General features: G+C 47.4%; 1 protein-coding gene across 1 annotated transcript in view; it reads left to right on the forward strand.

The window, feature by feature from the left end:
- PAPPA (pappalysin 1) overlaps positions 1-18154 on the forward strand; it is a 326123-nt gene that overhangs the window by 155059 nt on the left and 152910 nt on the right. The window contains exon 7 of the mRNA XM_066580837.1: positions 16663-17158. Within this exon, the coding sequence (XP_066436934.1) occupies positions 16663-17158 (496 nt within the window). The remainder of the gene's footprint in view (positions 1-16662; positions 17159-18154) is intronic.

Consider the following 18154-nt stretch of genomic DNA (forward strand, 5'->3'; position numbering starts at 1 on the left):
TTTTTTGGCCAATTGAAAGACAGGGAAGGCATTACAACTTCCCCCTGTGACGTTCAAGCCCTATACCACCCCCCTGCTGTGAGTGGCTGGGAAGATCAGGTGTCACCCGAACATAAAAGTCGGCCCCTCCCGCGGTTCGGCTCAGATGCCTGGTGAGTTAGATGAGGGACAGTGCTGTTTGTACCGGAGCTGCTGTAGGGAAAGAATTGGTAGTTAGTGTAGGCTTCAAGACCCCCCAAAGGTCCTTATTAGGGCCACTGATAGCTGTGTGTTGGCTGCTGTTAGCAGTGCCATTTGTTTTTTTCTCAAAATCGGCTCTGCAGAGCGTTGCACCTGGCATTAGGGACAGAAGTGCTGCATAGGCAGGGAGAGTGTTAGGAGTGAGTGTAGCCTTCAAGAACCTCAACGGTCCTTTCTAGGGCCATATTTATCCGTGTGCAGTACTGTGCTGGCTGCTGTTAGCTGTGCTGCATTTTTTTTTGGCTTCTCAAAATCGCCTCTGCAGAGCATTCCACCCTCCATTGATACTGCAGGGAAAGAATTGTATAGGCAGGGCCACAACACAGTTATTATTCATTGAATATACGCAGTGCTGCCTTTTGCTTGTAAAACAAGTGAAAATAATTCTATTTGTCCAGCCTCTGTCCGTCCTAACGCCGGTGGACACGTGTCGGCTGCGTGTGCAACCTGTAAAAATCATACGCACCCAGCTACGTTTTACTCCTGGCTTCGCCATTTGCTTTCCTTAATTGGGAAAAAAAATACCTGCTCTGCCACAGTTAATAACTCTGCTACCCTCACGTTCTGTGACACATTAGCAGGAAAACAGCACAGTTATTAAACTTCTCATGTTCATAGAATATACGCAGTGCTGCCTTTTGGTGCAAAAAAACGGAAAATAATTCTATTTGTCCTGCCTCTGTCCATCCTAACGCCGGTGGACACGTGTCGGCTGCGTCTGCAACCTGTAAAAATCATACGCACCCAGCTACGTTTTACTCCTGGCTTCGTCATTTGCTTTCCTTAATTGGGAAAAAAAATACCTGCTCTGCCACAGTTAATAACTCTGCTACCCTCACGTTCTGTGACACATTAGCAGGAAAACAGCACAGTTATTAAACTTCTCATGTTCATAGAATATACGCAGTGCTGCCTTTTGGTGCAAAAAAACGGAAAATAATTCTATTTGTCCTGCCTCTGTCCGTCCTAACGCCGGTGGACACGTGTCGGCTGCGTCTGCAACCTGTAAAAATCATACGCACCCAGCTACGTTTTACTCCTGGCTTCGCCATTTGCTTTCCCTAATTGGGAAAAAAAATACCTGCTCTGCCACAGTTAATAACTCTGCTACCCTCACGTTCTGTGACACATTAGCAGGAAAACAGCACAGTTATTAAACTTCTCATGTTCATAGAATATACGCAGTGCTGCCTTTTGGTGCAAAAAAACGGAAAATAATTCTATTTGTCCTGCCTCTGTCCGTCCTAACGCCGGTGGACACGTGTCGGCTGCGTCTGCAACCTGTAAAAATCATACGCACCCAGCTACGTTTTACTCCTGGCTTCGCCATTTGCTTTCCCTAATTGGGAAAAAAAATACCTGCTCTGCCACAGTTAATAACTCTGCTACCCTCACGTTCTGTGACACATTAGCAGGAAAACAGCACAGTTATTAAACTTCTCATGTTCATAGAATATACGCAGTGCTGCCTTTTGGTGGAAAAAAACTGAAAACAAATCTATTTGTCCAGCCTCTGTCCGTCCTAAGGGCTGTGGACACGTGTGAGCTGCGTGAACAACATTGCTAAATCAGACGCACCCAGCTACGCTTTACTGCTGGCTTCGCCATTTGCTTTCCTTAATTGGGGAAAAAATACCTGCTCTGCCAGAGTTATAATAACTCTGCTACCCTCACGTTCTGTGACACATAAGCAGGGACACAGCACAGTTATTAAACTTCTCATGTTCATAGAATATACGCAGTGCTGCCTTTTGGTGGAAAAAAACTGAAAACAAATCTATTTGTCCAGCCTCTGTCCGTCCTAAGGGCGGTGGACACGTGTGAGCTGCGTGAACAACATTGCTAAATCAGACGCACCCAGCTACGCTTTACTGCTGGCTTCGCCATTTGCTTTCCTTAATTGGGAAAAAAATACCTGCTCTGCCAGAGTTATAATAACTCTGCTACCCTCACGTTCTGTGACACATTAGCAGGGACACAGCACAGTTATTAAACTTAGATTATTCATTCACTAGAGGCAGTGGGGCCTTTCGTTTTCCAAAAAGGGCAAAAATTATATTTGGCCTGCAGTCTTGCGCCAATTTATTTCCTGCCTGTGAAATCAAATCACTGGTAATACAGCATGCTGAGGGGTAGGGGTAGGCCTAGAGGACGTGGACGCGGCCGAGGACGCGGAGGGCCAAGTCAGGGTGTGGGCACAGGCCGAGCTCCTGATCCCGGTGTGTCGCAGCCGACTGCTGCGCGATTAGGAGAGAGACACGTTTCTGGCGTCCCCACATTCATCGCCCAATTAATGGGTCCACGCGGGAGACGGTTATTAGAAAATGAGCAGTGTCAGCAGGTCCTGTCCTGGATGGCAGAAAGTGCTTCGAGCAACCTATCGTCAACACGCAGTTCTGCGCCGTCCACTGCTGCAAATCCGAATCCTCTGTCTGCTGCTCCTCCTTCCTCCCAGCCTCCTCACTCCACTACAATGACACCTGCTCAGGAGCGGGAACACTCCCAGGAACTGTTCTCGGGCCCCTGCTCAGATTGGGCAGCAGCGGTTCCTCTCCCACCAGAGGAGTTTATAGTCACTGATGCCCAACCATTCGAAAGTTCCCGGGGTCCGGGGGATGAGGCTGGGGACTTCCGCCAACTGTCTCAACAACTTTCTGTGGGTGAGGAGGACGATGACGATCAGACACAGTTGTCTTGCAGTGAGGTAGTAGTAAGGGCAGTAAGTCCGAGGGAGCAGCGCACAGAGGATTCGGAGGAAGAGCAGCAGGACGATGAGGTGACTGACCCCACCTGGTGTGCAACGCTTACTCAGGAGGACAGGTCTTCAGAGGGGGAGTCAAGGGCATCAGCAGGGCAGGTTGCAAGAGGCAGTGCGGTGGCCAGGGGTAGAGGCAGAGCCAGACCGAATAATCCACCAAGTGTTTCCCAAAGCGCCCCCTCGCGCCATGCCACCCTGCAGAGGCCGAGGTGCTCTAAGGTCTGTCAGTTTTTCACAGAGACGCCTGACGACCGACGAACTGTGGTGTGCAACCTTTGTCGCGCAAAGCTCAGCCGGGGAGCCAACACCAACAGCCTCACCACCACCACCATGCGCAGACATATGATGGCCAAGCACCCCGCAAGGTGGGACGAAGGCCGTTCAGCGCCTCCGGTTTGCACCCCTGCCTCTCCCCCTGTGCCCCAACCTGCCACTGAGATGCAACCCCCCTCTCAGGACACAGGCACGACCGTCTCATGGCCTGCACCCACACCCTCACCTCCGCTGTCCTCGGCCCCATCCACCAATGTCTCGCACCGCACAGTCCAGCCGTCGCTAGCGCAACTGTTGGAGCGCAAGCGCAAGTACGCCGCCACGCACCCGCACGCTCAAACGTTAACCGTCCGCATAGCAAAATTCATCAGCCTTGAGATGCTGCCGTATAGGGTTGTGGAAACGGAGTCCTTCAAAAGTATCATGGAGGCGGCGACCCCGCGCTACTCAGTTCCCAGTCGCCACTACTTTTCCCGATGTGCCGTCCCAGCCCTGCATGACCACGTCTCCCGCAACATTGTACGCGCCCTCACCAACGCGGTTACTGCCACGGTCCACTTAACTACGGACACGTGGACAAGCACAGGCGGGCAGGGCCACTACATCTCCCTGACGGCACATTGGGTGAATTTAGTGGAGGCTGGGACAGAGTCAGAGCCTGGGACCGCTCACGTCCTACCCACCCCCAGAATTGCGGGCCCCAGCTCGGAGCTGGTATCTGCGGAGGTGTATGCTTCCTCCACTAAAGCACCCTCTTCCTCCTCCTCCTCCTCCTCTGTCTCGCAATCAAGATGTGTTAGCAGCAGCATGTCGCCAGCAGTCGGTGTCGCGCGGTGTGGCAGCACAGCGGTGGGCAAGCATCAGCAGGCCGTGCTGAAACTACTCAGCTTAGGCGATAAGAGGCACACGGCCCACGAACTGCTGCAGGGTCTGACAGAGCACACCGACCGTTGGCTTGCGCCGCTGAGCCTCCAACCGGGCATGGTCGTGTGTGACAACGGCCGTAACCTGGTGGCGGCTCTGCAGCTCGGCAGCCTCACGCACGTGCCATGCCTGGCCCACGTCTTTAATTTGGTGGTTCAGCGGTTTCTGAAAAGCTACCCACGCTTGTCAGACCTGCTCGTAAAGGCGCGCCGGCTCTGCGCACATTTCCGCAAGTCCCACACGGACGCTGCCACCCTGCGCACCCTGCAACATCACTTTAAGCTGCCAGTGCACCGACTGCTGTGCGACGTGCCCACACGGTGGAACTCTACGCTCCACATGTTGGCCAGGCTCTATGAACAACGTAGAGCTATAGTCGAATACCAACTCCAACATGGGCGGCGCAGTGGGAGTCAGCCTCCTCAATTCCTTTCAGAAGAGTGGGCCTGGTTGGCAGACATCTGCCATGTCCTTGGTAATTTTGAGGAGTCTACCCAGGTGGTGAGCGGCGATGCTACAATCATTAGCGTCACCATTCCTCTGCTATGCATCTTGAGAAATTCCCTGCAAACCATAAAGGCAGCTGCTTTGCGCTCGGAAACGGGGGCGGGGGAAGACAGTATGCCGCTAGATAGTCAGGGCACCCTCCTGTCTATTTCTCAGCGCGTACAGGAGGAGGAGGAGGAGCATGAGGAGGATGAGGAGGAGGGGGAAGAGACAGCTTGGGCCGCTGCTGACGGTACACCGGCTGATTGCCTGTCATCCTTTCAGCGTGTATGGCCTGAGGAGGAGGAGGAGGAGGAGGAGGATCCTGAAAGTGATCTTCCTAGTGAAGACAGCCATGTGTTGCGTACAGGTACCCTGGCACACATGGCTGACTTCATGTTAGGATGCCTTTCTCGTGACCCTCGCGTTGCACGCATTCTGGCCACGACGGATTACTGGGTGTACACACTGCTCGATCCACGGTATAAGGAGAACCTGCCCACTCTGATTCCCGAAGAGGAAAGGGGTTCGAGAGTGTTGCTATACCACAGGACCCTTGCGGACAAGCTGATGGTAAAATTCCCAGCCGACAGCGCTAGTGGCAGAAGGCGCAGTACCGAGGGCAAGGTAGCAGGGGATGTGCGTAGATCGAGCAGCATGTACATCCCAGGCAGTGCAACAGTCTTTAAGGGCCTGGCCAGCTTTATGGCTCCCCACCAAGACTGTGTCACCGCTCCCCAGTCACGGCTGAGTCGGCGGGAGCACTGTAAAAGGATGGTGAGGGAGTACGTAGCGGATCGCACGACCATCCTTGGTGACGCCTCTGCCCCCTACAACTACTGGGTGTCGAAGCTGGACACGTGGCCTGAACTCGCGCTGTATGCCCTGGAGGTGCTTGCTTGTCCTGCGGCTAGCGTCTTGTCGGAGAGGGTGTTTAGTGCGGCTGGGGGAATCATCACAGATAAGCGTAGCCGCTTGTCAACCGACAGTGCCGACAGGCTAACACTCATCAAGATGAACAAAGGCTGGATTTCCCCAGACTTCTGTTCTCCACCAGCGGACAGCAGCGATACGTAAGCAATACGTAGGCTGCACCCGCGGATGGAAGCTACGTTCTCTCTCACCATCCAAAACGGGGACATTTCTGCTTCATCAATCTGTGTCTAATATTCCTCCTCCTCCTCCTGCTCCTCCTCCTGAAACCTCACGTAATCACGCTGAACGGGCAATTTTTCTTAGGGACACAAGGCTCACTCAAATAATTTTTCTGAACAATTTTTATAAATTTCAATGCGCTTAAAAGCATTGGAACTTTAACTTGAACCAATTTTTCGTTACACTGGGCTGCCTCCAGGCCTAGTTACCACTTAAGCCACATTAACCAAAGCGATTAATGGGTTTCACCTGCCCTCTTGGCTGGCCATGGCCAATTTTTGGGATGTACATTAGTACTGTTGATACAGCAATTTTTGTGGGCCCTCGCCTACAGTGTAATCAAATTAATTTTTAGCCCACCTGCATTACAGCTGACGTTACCTCAGCTGTGTTGGGCAATGCAATGGGATATTTTTATGTACCGCCGGTGGGTTCCAGGGAGCCACCCATGCTGTAGGTGCACACTGAGTTTTTAATACATCTGTACACTTCTAAAGAACCCGTCTGACTGGGGCATGCAGTGTGGGCCGAAGCCCACCTGTATTACGCACGACATTACTACCTCAGCTGTGTTGGGCAATGCAATGGGATATTTCTATGTACCGCCGGTGGCTTCCTGGCACCCACCCAGGCAGTGGGTCCACAGGGAGTTTAACCTACATGTGTCCACTTGTAAAGAACCCCAGTCTGACTGGGGCATGCAGTGTGGGCCGAAGCCCACCTTCATTAAGCACGACATTACTACCTCAGCTGTGTTGGGCAATGCAATGGGATATTTTTATGTACCGCCGGTGGGTTCCAGGGAGCCACCCATGCTGTAGGTGCACACGGAGTTTTTAATACATCTGTACACTTCTAAAGAACCCCAGTCTGACTGGGGCATGCAGTGTGGGCCGAAGCCCACCTGTATTACGCACGACATTACTACCTCAGCTGTGTTGGGCAATGCAATGGGATATTTCTATGTACCGCCGGTGGCTTCCTGGCACCCACCCATGCTGTGGGTCCACAGGGAATTATAAATGCATCTGTTTCCACTTATAAAGAAACCCAGTCTGACTGGGGCATGCAGTGTGGGCCGAAACCCACCTGCATTAACCCTTTCCAGTCCACTGTGTGACCTGTGAAGACATTAGGGTTTAAGGCTGTACAGCTCCGTTGTTGGTAGACGTCCGTCGGGGTTCTCTTACTGTATATTGCCAGCCTCTCTGCTGTCGGAGCCTATCCTACGTGTCAGCTCATGCAGTACTGGCTTTAGCCAGCATATAGCGCCGTTGTATAACGGCAGAAAAAGAGTAAGCCCCCTAGGAAAACCATATACAAATTGGATTGGAAAGGGTTAAGCACAACATTACTACCTCAGCTGTGTTGGGCAATGCAATGGGATATTTCTATGTACCGCCGGTGGCTTCCTGGCACCCACCCATGCTGTAGGTGCACACAGAGTTTTTACTACATCTGTACACTTATAAAGAACCCCAGTCAGACTGGGGCATGCAGTGTGGGCCGAAGCCCACCTGCATTAAGCACGACATTACTACCTCAGCTGTGTTGGGCAATGCAATGGGATATTTCTGTGTACCGCCGGTGGGTTCCAGGGAGCCACCCATGCTGTGGGTCGACAGGGACTTCACAATAGGGAGTTGTACCTGCCTGTGTCTATGAATTAAAAAGCCCGGTCTGACTGGGGCATGCAGACACCTTGACAGAATGAATAGTGTGTGGCACATAGGTTCCCCATTGCTATGCCCACGTGTGCAGCTCCTGATGGCGGTGGCACAGGATTCTATTTCTCATTGCTTCTGTACAGCATTGTGGGCTATCGCTCCGCCACTTTTAAAGAGGGTCGCTGCCTAGCCGTGCCAACCTCTGCAGTGTGTGCCTGCGGTCCCTCGTCATGGCAGACGCAATTCTAAATAGACATGAGCGTGGTGTGGCATGAGGGCAGCTGAAGGCTGCCCAGGGACACTTTGGTGTGCGCTGTGGGGGGGAGGGGGGGCGGTTGGGCAGCATGTAACCCAGGAGAAGTGTCAGTGGAGTGTCATGCAGGCAGTGATTGTGCTTTGTTGGAGGTAGTGTGGTGCTTAGCAAAGGTATGCCATGCTAATGAGGGCTTTTCAGAAGTAAAAGTTGTTGGGGGGGGGGGGGGGGGCCCACTCTTGCCGGTATTGTGGCTTAATAGTGGGACCTGTGAACTTGAGATGCAGCCCAACATGTAGCCCCTCGCCTGCCCTATCCGTTGCTGTGTCGTTCCCATCACTTTGTTGAATTGCCCAGATTTTCACACATGAAAACCTTAGCGAGCATCGGCGAAATACAAAAATGCTCTGGTCGCCCATTGACTTCAATGGGGTTCGTTGTTCGAAACGAACCCTCGAGCATCGCGGGAAGTTCGTTCCGAATAACGAGCACCCGAACATTTTGGTGTTCGCTCATCTCTACTAATTAGCCATCATTCACATCCCTTTAAACTCTTACAATGAATTAACCATCATAACTTCCCATGGCAGAGAGTTCCATAGTCTCACTGCCCTTACAGTAAATAACTGTGTCCTGGTTGATCTAGACTTGTGTTACTCATCTTGATCGGCTGGGCAATAAAATTGTCCCAATTGTTGCCAAATCCAATTGGCTTAGTCTGAACCGAGTTTTGGCGAAAATCATGGGAAAATCGAATTTCCCATAATGCCTTCTGCAGTGGTCAGTGTGCAACCAATCAGCAGCCAGGGTGCCTTGCTGATGTCAACAAATGTGTCCTCGATCTTGCACATGGAACAGTTTTATTGGACGCCTGCATGACATGACCATTTTACAGTTGAGCACAGGACAGAGAAGCTGCATCACGTTCTACTATATAGTCCCATGCTCAGACTCCATTGCGGTTTCATTTCAGTACATAGTCTTTCTTTCTGTCACCATCACAGTTGTGTCAGGCGATTCTCGACTTTGTTGGACTCGCTTTTGCCTGTGGATATAGCAATAAATACCGGATACAGCACACTCCCAAATCGTGGGGCGGGCATGCATATTACCCTAGGGGAGGATCAAACCAAGTAAATACAGTATGGAGTGAGGCAACAGCACAGAGATGTCAGGGAAAAGATAGAATCTTCCTGGTTTATTAACCCTTTCAAATTCACGGTCTGAAGACATTATGATTTAAGGCTGTACAGCTCCGATGCTGGAAGACGTCCATAAGGGTTCTCTTACTGTATATTGCCAGCCTCTCTGTTGTCGGAGCCTATCCAACGTGTCACCTCATGCAGTACTGGCTTTAGCCAGCAGATAGGCCGCTGTATAATGGCAGAAAAAGAGTAAGCCCCCTAGGAAAACCAGGATACAAATTGGATTCGAAAGGGTTAATCCCCTAAACCACCTCTTAGCAGTACGATTGTACAGCCATTGGCTGCTAAAGCTGGGTGGGGTTTCAGCCGCAAGCGGTCCTTATTGTGTGGCGGCACAGCCTTACGGAGCTGAACTCATGAGAAACAATTAGAAATAGAGTGCGGATAGGAGGGAAAAACGAAAATTACCCTAGCGCCGTAATTCATGACCACGTTCACTTTAGAGAACAGTAAAGTTGTGAATGAATTAGACACGTAATAAATCGTCCGCCACAAAATGCTGTACAGGAAAATTCCTTTAGTCTGCTACTTGATGGCTTGGTTTCCATGAAAAATAATCCAAAATTCTGCTTTAATCTGAAATCATGCACTGATCTGGAAATTTCCAGATCGAGAGAAAGAAACCCAAGTGGCTGAATGCCAGGCAGAAAATCTCATGAGTTGATTAATGTCAGTTTGAAAAACAATAATCGGGCAAATGGATGGATTACCAGAATATTCCATTTATTTTACAGTCAGAGCTGATGACATTGGTGCCAGGGCTAGCATCGAGCATTCTCAGTTCCTGGAATAAATACAGTATTCAATCTGTAGTCTGTGGAGGAAAGAAGTATTGTGTTAAGTCAGACGTCCGCATTTATTGGACCCAGACTGATTTTGTGTCACATTTTAAGTGGTCTGATGGAAACACACAAAACTTTGGGTAAAAATATACACATTTTTATGTCCTTTGGAAATTCTTATATTGTACTTCAGCAAAAGACTACATTCCCCATTACAAGATTGGGCAGATTTACTATTAAAAATCTGCCAGTTTTCTGGACCAAATTGTGCCAGAAAACTGTCTTACATGCTTTGCACCACATTGATGATGTGTCTTATAGACTTTAAGATCCTTTTTTTAGCATGTCCAACAAAAGTGGTGTGATTTCATGGAAAGTAGGCATGACTGAAATGTGACATGCTGTGCCAAAAATTTTGCCAAAATTTGTGCCAAAATTTTGGTGCAAAATCTGGTGTAAACTAAGCCAACTAATTAGTAGTATACAGTTAGATTGGACCATTTTAAAATGTTCCAGATCTGTTATTATTAGAGATGAGCGAACGTACTCGGCCACGCCCCTTTTTCACTCGAGCACCGCAATTTTCGAGTACTTCTCTACTCGGGTGAAAAGATTCGGGGGGCGCCGTGGGTGAGCAGGGGGTTGCAGAGGGGAGTGGGGGGGAGAGTTAGAGAGAGAGAGCTCCCCCCTGTTCCCCACTGCTACCCCCCGCTCCACCACGCCATCCCCCGCTCCCCGGCGCCCCCCGTATCTTTGCACCCGAGTAGCCAGGTACTCGAAAATAGCGATGCTCGATCGAGTAATTACTCGAAACGAGTACGTTCGCTCATCTCTAGTTATTATCCAACGCTGTGATAAATCTGCCCTATTTTAACACTGCCTAGTCTAAGGCTTATTTTACACTGAGTGATGAATTGTTCATGCAGGTAGATCGTTCAATGGGTTCAATTCACTACGTATTGCGCCCATGTGAAGCCTGCCTTAGATCAGTATTTCACATGCCGGTCTAATTAAACACTGCATCCAGCTACAAGCAATCAATGTATTTAAGGGGTTGTCCAATTAGCTGGTATAGGTTCCTTTTAATAGGGCTGGCTGTAGTAAAAGAATAAACTGAGCAGTACTTACCTCTGCACCGCAGAAGGGATCCAGCACTGCAGCCCTTCTCTTGTCCAGGCGTTTGTTGTGACAGCTGACATCTCAGAAGGATGACCATGAACAAAAACCCGAAAATTTTTTAAAAAATGATAACATTCTGATAAAAAGAAAGCGCAGCATTTGACATGAGCGTATGACATAAACATATAGACCTCCCCAAAATGAGATGGGCACAGCTCCAATTACATTTACTAAAAAGTGTATTGTTGCACATTCTAATCTTCAGCCGTAGGTGCCTTGAGATTTTCGAGCTTTCCTATTGAAATATCACTCACTTACTTGGCTAACGCTGTTTACACATTTTAGTCTTAGAGCTCCAGATGTGATCATTTTCCTGTTCAATTACACAGTGTTTCACGCATAGAATGGTAGAGTTGGAAGGGACCTCCAGGGTCTTCGGGTCCAACCCCCTACTCAGTGCAGGATCCACTAAATCATCCCAGACAGATGTCTGTCCAGCCTTTGTTTGAACACTTCCATTGAAGGGGAACTCACCACCTCCCGTGGCAACCTGTTCCACTCATTGATCACCCTCACTGTCAGGAAGTTTTTTCTAATATCTAATTTGTTTCTCCTCCCTTTCAGTTTCATCCCATTGCACGCGCATTTGCGTACCCCCATTACTACTGTTGAGACCTTTGGTGTGCAAATATGCAGAAAAATAGAATATGCCGCATGTTTTTTGCGTGACTGAACTGCATGTGAAAAATACGGGCATGTGAATGAACCCAACTCATTTTGGGCTTAGGAGTCCAGTGAGCGGTCCTATCAGTGATTGACAGCTATTGCATTATAAACACTGATATGGGCAAGGCTGTCACTACTAGGACCGCCCACTGGATTCCTGAGCCCAAAAAGAGTTGAGATTCAAGTGAATATAATAGAAATTCTTTTGATTTTTGCACACAAATCTATATATCAATTTGCTCAGCTCTTCCTGCTCTATAACTTTCTACTTGAAGTTTAGACAGCATGTTCAATCTGCAGGTTCCCTTTAAAACATATGTCTAGTTTGCTGCCCTGGTTAAAAGTAACATATTATAGCTATTGGTCCACTGGTGTTCATGAGATCTGTGGTGACTTACCTCTTTGATAACCATAACCCTTGTATGATAGGGTGCACTGGCGTAACTATAGGGGATGCAGGGGATGCGGTTGACCCGGGCCCAGGAGCCTTAGGGGGCCTGTAAGGCTTCTCTTCTCCATATAGGGAGCCCAGTACTATGAATAAAGCATTATTGTTGGGGGCCCTATAACAGGTTTTGCATTAGGGCCTAGGAGTTTCAAGTTACGCCTCTGATTAGGGTGTATAGAGAGACTAGTGTTACAACAGCCGGGTGGGCATGAACAATTATAGACAGTTACTGTTGGACAGGGTTACATTACTGTTAAAGGGGTTGTCCCGCGGCAGCAAGTGGGTCTATACACTTCTGTATGGCCATATTAATGCACTTTGTAATGTACAGTGTGCATTAATTATGAGCCATACAGAAGTTATAAAAAGTTTTATACTTACCTGCTCCGTTGCTAGCGTCCTCGTTCCCATGGAGCCGACTAATTTTCGGCCTCCGATGGCCAAATTAGCCGCGCTTGCGCAGTCCGGGTCTTCTGCTGTCTTCTATGGGGCCGCTCGTGCAGAATGCCGGCTCCGTGTAGCTCCGCCCCGTCACGTGCCGATTCCAGCCAATCAGGAGGCTGGAATCGGCAATGGACCGCACAGAAGCCCTGCGGTCCACGGAGACAGAGGATCCCGGCGGCCATCTTCAGCAGGTGAGTATGAAGACGCCGGACCGCCGGGATTCAGGTAAGCGCTCTCCTGTTTGTTTTTTTAACCCCTGCATCGGGGTTGTCTCGCGCCGAACGGGGGGGGGGGTTAAAAAAAAAAAAAAACCCGTTTCGGCGTGGGACAACCCCTTTAAGCACACAGGTTAGTTGGATAGGGGTACATTCGCTCTTCAGTTGGGGCTTCCAGTTAGAATTCCATCTCTCTGTTCTACTTTTAGAGCAGAGAAACTGAATTAAAGAGAAATAAAGGTTTCCCTCTTGTACTCCATTGATTTTGATGGGTTTAAAAAAACTGAATGTTTTCTGATTGTTTCAGTTCCATTATGGTTCAGTTTTATACCAGAAATAATAGCGCTACAGACTGTGCCATTTGTTCCGCTCAAAACTGGAATTATAACAAACCGTAGACAAACAAAAAGCATTCTGTTTTTTTAACCCCATTAAAATCAATGGGGAAAAAGAGGGAAATATTTATTTCTGCTATAATTCCATTTCTTTGCTCCTAAGACAGAACAAAGAGATGGAATTATAACCTAAAGCTCTAATACAAGTGTGAATGTACTCTAATTGGTTATCTTTGAAACATTTTCTGGCCAGTCATACAGTGGAGTGTTGGACGTCTTAAAGGAGTATCGCCAAGATTGACTTTCATCACCAATTCTTAGAATAGGTGATAAGTGTCAGTCTTGTGAATACCCCTTTTGGAAGGTCATAAGATAGGTGCTAAAAGTCTAATCAATGAGGGTCTCAGCTCTGGGCCCCTTGACCCCAAAAACGGTGATTCCCTATTTCCCTCTCCTCCTCAATCCAGTGTACTGCACCCCGTGCAGTGACATAGAGATTAAATGGAGCAGCAGTCACACATACACGGCACCTTTCCATTTATTTTAATTGGGCTGACGGAAATAGCTGTGTATAAGCGCTTAGCTATCGCCAGCAGTTTCATTGAAAATGAATGGAGCGGTGCTGCACATGGTCAACTGCCACTCCATTCAGTCTCCTCCTCACTCCGAGGGCTACAATGATCCCACAGTAAGTGAAAGAGAGGGACACGGGATCCTGTTCTTGGGATCGAAGTGGGTCATAACAGTAAAACTCCCGTCGATTAAACTTTTATCACCTAGCCTATGGATAGGTGATGAAAGTCAATTTTGGGAATACCCCTTTAAATAACAGAACTGTATTAAATGTTACTAACTAGTTAGTGTGCTATTTTTTTGATAAAAAGCCTAGAAACTGGGAGTAGCCACCATTAATCCTTATTGTTGGCATTTCACTCAAACCAATGTCACTTTCTCATTATCCATCAGGACCCCAGGAGTCACACACATGTCATTTATTTCTACAAATAGGCCATCTTGAGGTTTTCTTGCCTAATGATTTTGCTTGGGAATCCTAGAATATGGAGCTTGTGCTTCAGACTTCCTGACTTTCCTAGCTAAGCACTTCATACCATGTGATGATGATGACTATCCGTTCAGTTGCTTCCGACCTTCGGTCACTCTATGGATCAATGTTCTCTACGCGTTTCTGTCTTTCACTACTTCTTTCAGTTCCGCGGTTGACCTGTTCATGGTGGCCTTGATTGTATCTAGCCATCTTGTTCTTTGTCGTCCTGATCTTGGATTTCAAAAAGGTCCCAGAAAATGGAAGCATTGGAGGTTAGAAGATTCTAAATGATTACTAGAGATGAGTAGCAATGCTCACTAAGGACAAATACGTGAGCGAGTATTGTCCTTTTTGAGTACCTGCCCACTCATGAGAAAAGATTTGGGTGTCGGCGGGCATGAGCGGTGTGTTGCGAGAGTGAGCAGGAGGGAGCGGGGGGGAGAGAGAAAGATCTCTCCCCCCGTCCCGCACCCGCTGTCCCCCGCCGCCCCTTGCCCCCCGCCAGCACCTGAATCTTTTCTCACGAGCTGGCAGGTACTCGAAAAGGACAATACTCGCTCGAGTATTTGTCCTTAGCGAATATGCTCGCTCATCTCTAATGATTACATAGGTTATGGTTCATATGGTATGAAGTTGGAGAAATATGGTTGGAAATAATATATGAGCCATCTATCTATCCATCCATCCATCTATCTCTCTATCTCATATCTATCTAACTCTCTATATATCTCTCTATCCAGGGGCATAACTATAGAGCGTGCAGGGGATGCGGTTGCACCCGGGCCCAGGAGCCTTAGGGGGCCCATAAGGCCTCTCTTCTTCATACAGGGAGCTCAGTACTATGAATAAAGCAGAGGCCCTGTTACTGGTTTTGCATTAGGGCCCAGAAGCTTCAGATTATATCTCTGTGGAGTATGGTTTAGGTATGGGTACGGGTACAGATACAGATAGAGGGGAGCCCCAGCTCACGTTTTGCATCAGGGCCCCTGAGACTTTAGTTACGCCCCTGTCTCTATCTATCTATCTATCTATCTATCTATCTATCTATCTATCTATCTATCTATCTCATATCTATCTATCTATCTATTTATCTATCTCTATCTAGCTCTCTATCTATCTATCGTTGCCATTTTCTGCTATGTGCTTACATTTCAGCACTAAATATTTGTGTGTACAAACTTCACTACAATTTCCATGTACAGATTATCGTGTAATTTAGGAAAATGTCTGCAATATTAAAATTTTCTGTTTGATGAAGGGAAGCAGTCAATGTCTGAGACTCACTTTTTCCTCATATTTATACAGCTGATATTTTGCTTGTCTGAAATATGTGCTGTAGAGGAATGAATGAGAGTAGTGTACATCGATGAAGACAAGTAACTTGCCTAATAACAAGATTTGTGTGTTCTAGCAGCTAAATGGTGGAAATGAATAACAAGTATAGATGTTGAAAGTTTTGAACCTTGCCTTCAGATGGCAAACTACAGGGAAATCCATTTCATAGTGTTTCATGTCAGAATCCAGTTAAAGATAATACAAGAGACTGATAATGGCAACAAAAAAAAGTTAGAAGATATGAAACAACTTTTTGTTTGCCGCTACTGGATATTGTAATGAGATGAGCGAACCAAACCTGTAGAATCCAGATTTGGGACAACCTTTGCTAAAAATTCAGTTTGGCAAAAACCCAAACATGGTGGTGGATCTTCAATGGATGTAGCTCAGTGGTTAGCACTATTGCCTTGCAGTACTGTAGTCCTAGGTTCAAATCTGACCAAACACAACCAAGGAAAATTCCAAGCAGATGTTGTCTTTGGTCAGATATGAACCCTGGACTCCATAACTGCAAAGCAACAGGGATAACCACTCACCCACCATGCTCTTTTTTCCTCTCAATTCTGCTTCCTCTTCCTCCAAAGGAGGAGAAGAGCAAGAAGGGGGAGAAGATATTCCTCTTCTTCTCATCCTGCTCCGAAGGAGGAAATAGAATAAGGAAGCATGGTGGCCCAGTTTTTAGTCATCGTTACAAAGCTTGTATAAAGAGTCTAACATTGACTTACAGGAATGCTGCCTTCTAACAGGTGATGCTGCAGAGGTATTGTTCCATCTCCCTTATTTGCATATTACCCAGAGGAGCATGAATGGCCTTCTAAGTCTCCTCACTCACTCACCTAGGTGTTCTCCACCTAAGGAGAAAAGATAGCGTTCCTTGCCTCAGCAGTCATGTAGTGTTCATGCATAGATACCCACTGAGGCCATTGCTTGGCAAAGAATCAATGGCACATAACCATTGCAACAACTCCTTGGATTGAACCAGCGGGGAGCAGAACGACGGTGTTGAATAGGTGATTCCATTGGAAAGGCCACATTTTTTCAGATTGCTGACAAGGGTCATTGATCCAGGGATTTATTCTTATTCCGAAATTTGGATTCAGAACAATTGTTTTTATGCTTATGAGTAGTTTGTTGCATGCCTTTCTCTGGAGCAATACTACATAGCGACATGAATATCAATAATTGTCCTGTAAATTATATCTAATGTTACTTTTGTATTTTGAAGTGATTTCAATAATTTTGTCTACTTCAGGACGCCCCGACGTTGAGCAGCCATGTGAAACAAGTGTACGAACATGGAGTCCTGGAGCAAACGACAACTCTGTGCCTCCTGCTTGTACTGAGCCCCGTGGATGCTATCTGCAGCTGGAGTTTATGTACCCAGTGATTCCACAAACTCTAACAATTTGGGTGACATTTGTAACCACGGACTTAGATACAGAAGGAGCTGAGGTGGAAGTCAAAGTCCTTTTCGTCAACGGAGAGAATTCATCACTAGGCATTCAAAGTATCTTTTGTGATGTACCTCTGACCATCAAGTTAGACTACATTAAAGTTGAGGTATATGCCATTCAGATCTACACCAAGGATAACCAAATGGAGATTGATGCTGCTATGATCACCTCAGTGCCTAACTGTTCCTTGTGTGCAGACTGCAAACCAATCCACTACAATGTTCTTCGAGACCCACCATTTCCATCCGGTATGTCTTCTTTGACCTCCAGCCTTCAGAGAAGGTACATAGACAGGTAGGTGTTACTTTCTTAGAGGTCATCACAGTTGAATATGATGAGTAAGATAAACGCTGCACTTGATGGCAGGAGATATACTGCATATGTAATGTGTGTGTATTGCTATTGGCAATATGAATTTCTATAGAAGATTGGATTACAGAGGAGCTGGAAGGGAAACCCCTTGTAGCAGCACAAATGTGACTTACAGTAGTAAAGCAACAAATTTATAATGCAAGAGTATTAAAGAAATGATGAGACTAACATAAGCTAGTAGATGAACATATGATATCTGAAGGGCTGTGAGTAAAGCAATAAGTTGTGAACAATTGACATTCACAAAGATGCATTACGCCAGGAGGCTGCTACCGTTACCGATGTCACATTAGCAGATGTCTTCGTCAATATGCAGACTCAGATACAAAAGTGCCATTTTCAGCATTTGACCAAGGTAGAAGGGAAAGGGACTTGTTATTTGTATAGCTCCAACCAGAGGCGTAACTTGAAGCTTCTGGGTCCCCGGTGCAAAACCTGTAACAGGGCCCCCAACTATAATGCTTTTTTCATAGTATTGGGCTCCCAATATGGAGAAGAGAGGCTTTTTGGGCCCCCCTAAGGCTCCTGGGCCCGGGTGCAACCGCATCTCCTACACCTCTTATAGTTACGCCCCTGGCGCTAACTTATTCCACAGCACTTTCAGGTAATTTATTACCCCCAGCAAGCTAGGTACTTATTTCACCAACCTCAGAAGGATGGAAGGCTGAGTCTTTGAACCAGCTACCTGAACCATGCAGGGATTGAACCCACAACCTTCAGGTCATGAGTGAGAGCTTAGGACTGCATTCTGCTGCCTTAAAACTATGCATCGCATACAAAGTAAATACATGTCAATTTTCAGAAAAATTGCAAAGTTATTGAGGAATATTTGCATTTCATAGGGAAATAATCACCCTGTACCATAAATATACTAAGAATTCCACATAGTTCCCTGGGCAGTGAAATCACAAAAAAGGC

Source organism: Eleutherodactylus coqui, chromosome 10, assembly GCF_035609145.1.
Source record: "Eleutherodactylus coqui strain aEleCoq1 chromosome 10, aEleCoq1.hap1, whole genome shotgun sequence".
Classification (NCBI taxonomy): Eukaryota; Metazoa; Chordata; class Amphibia; order Anura; family Eleutherodactylidae; genus Eleutherodactylus; species Eleutherodactylus coqui.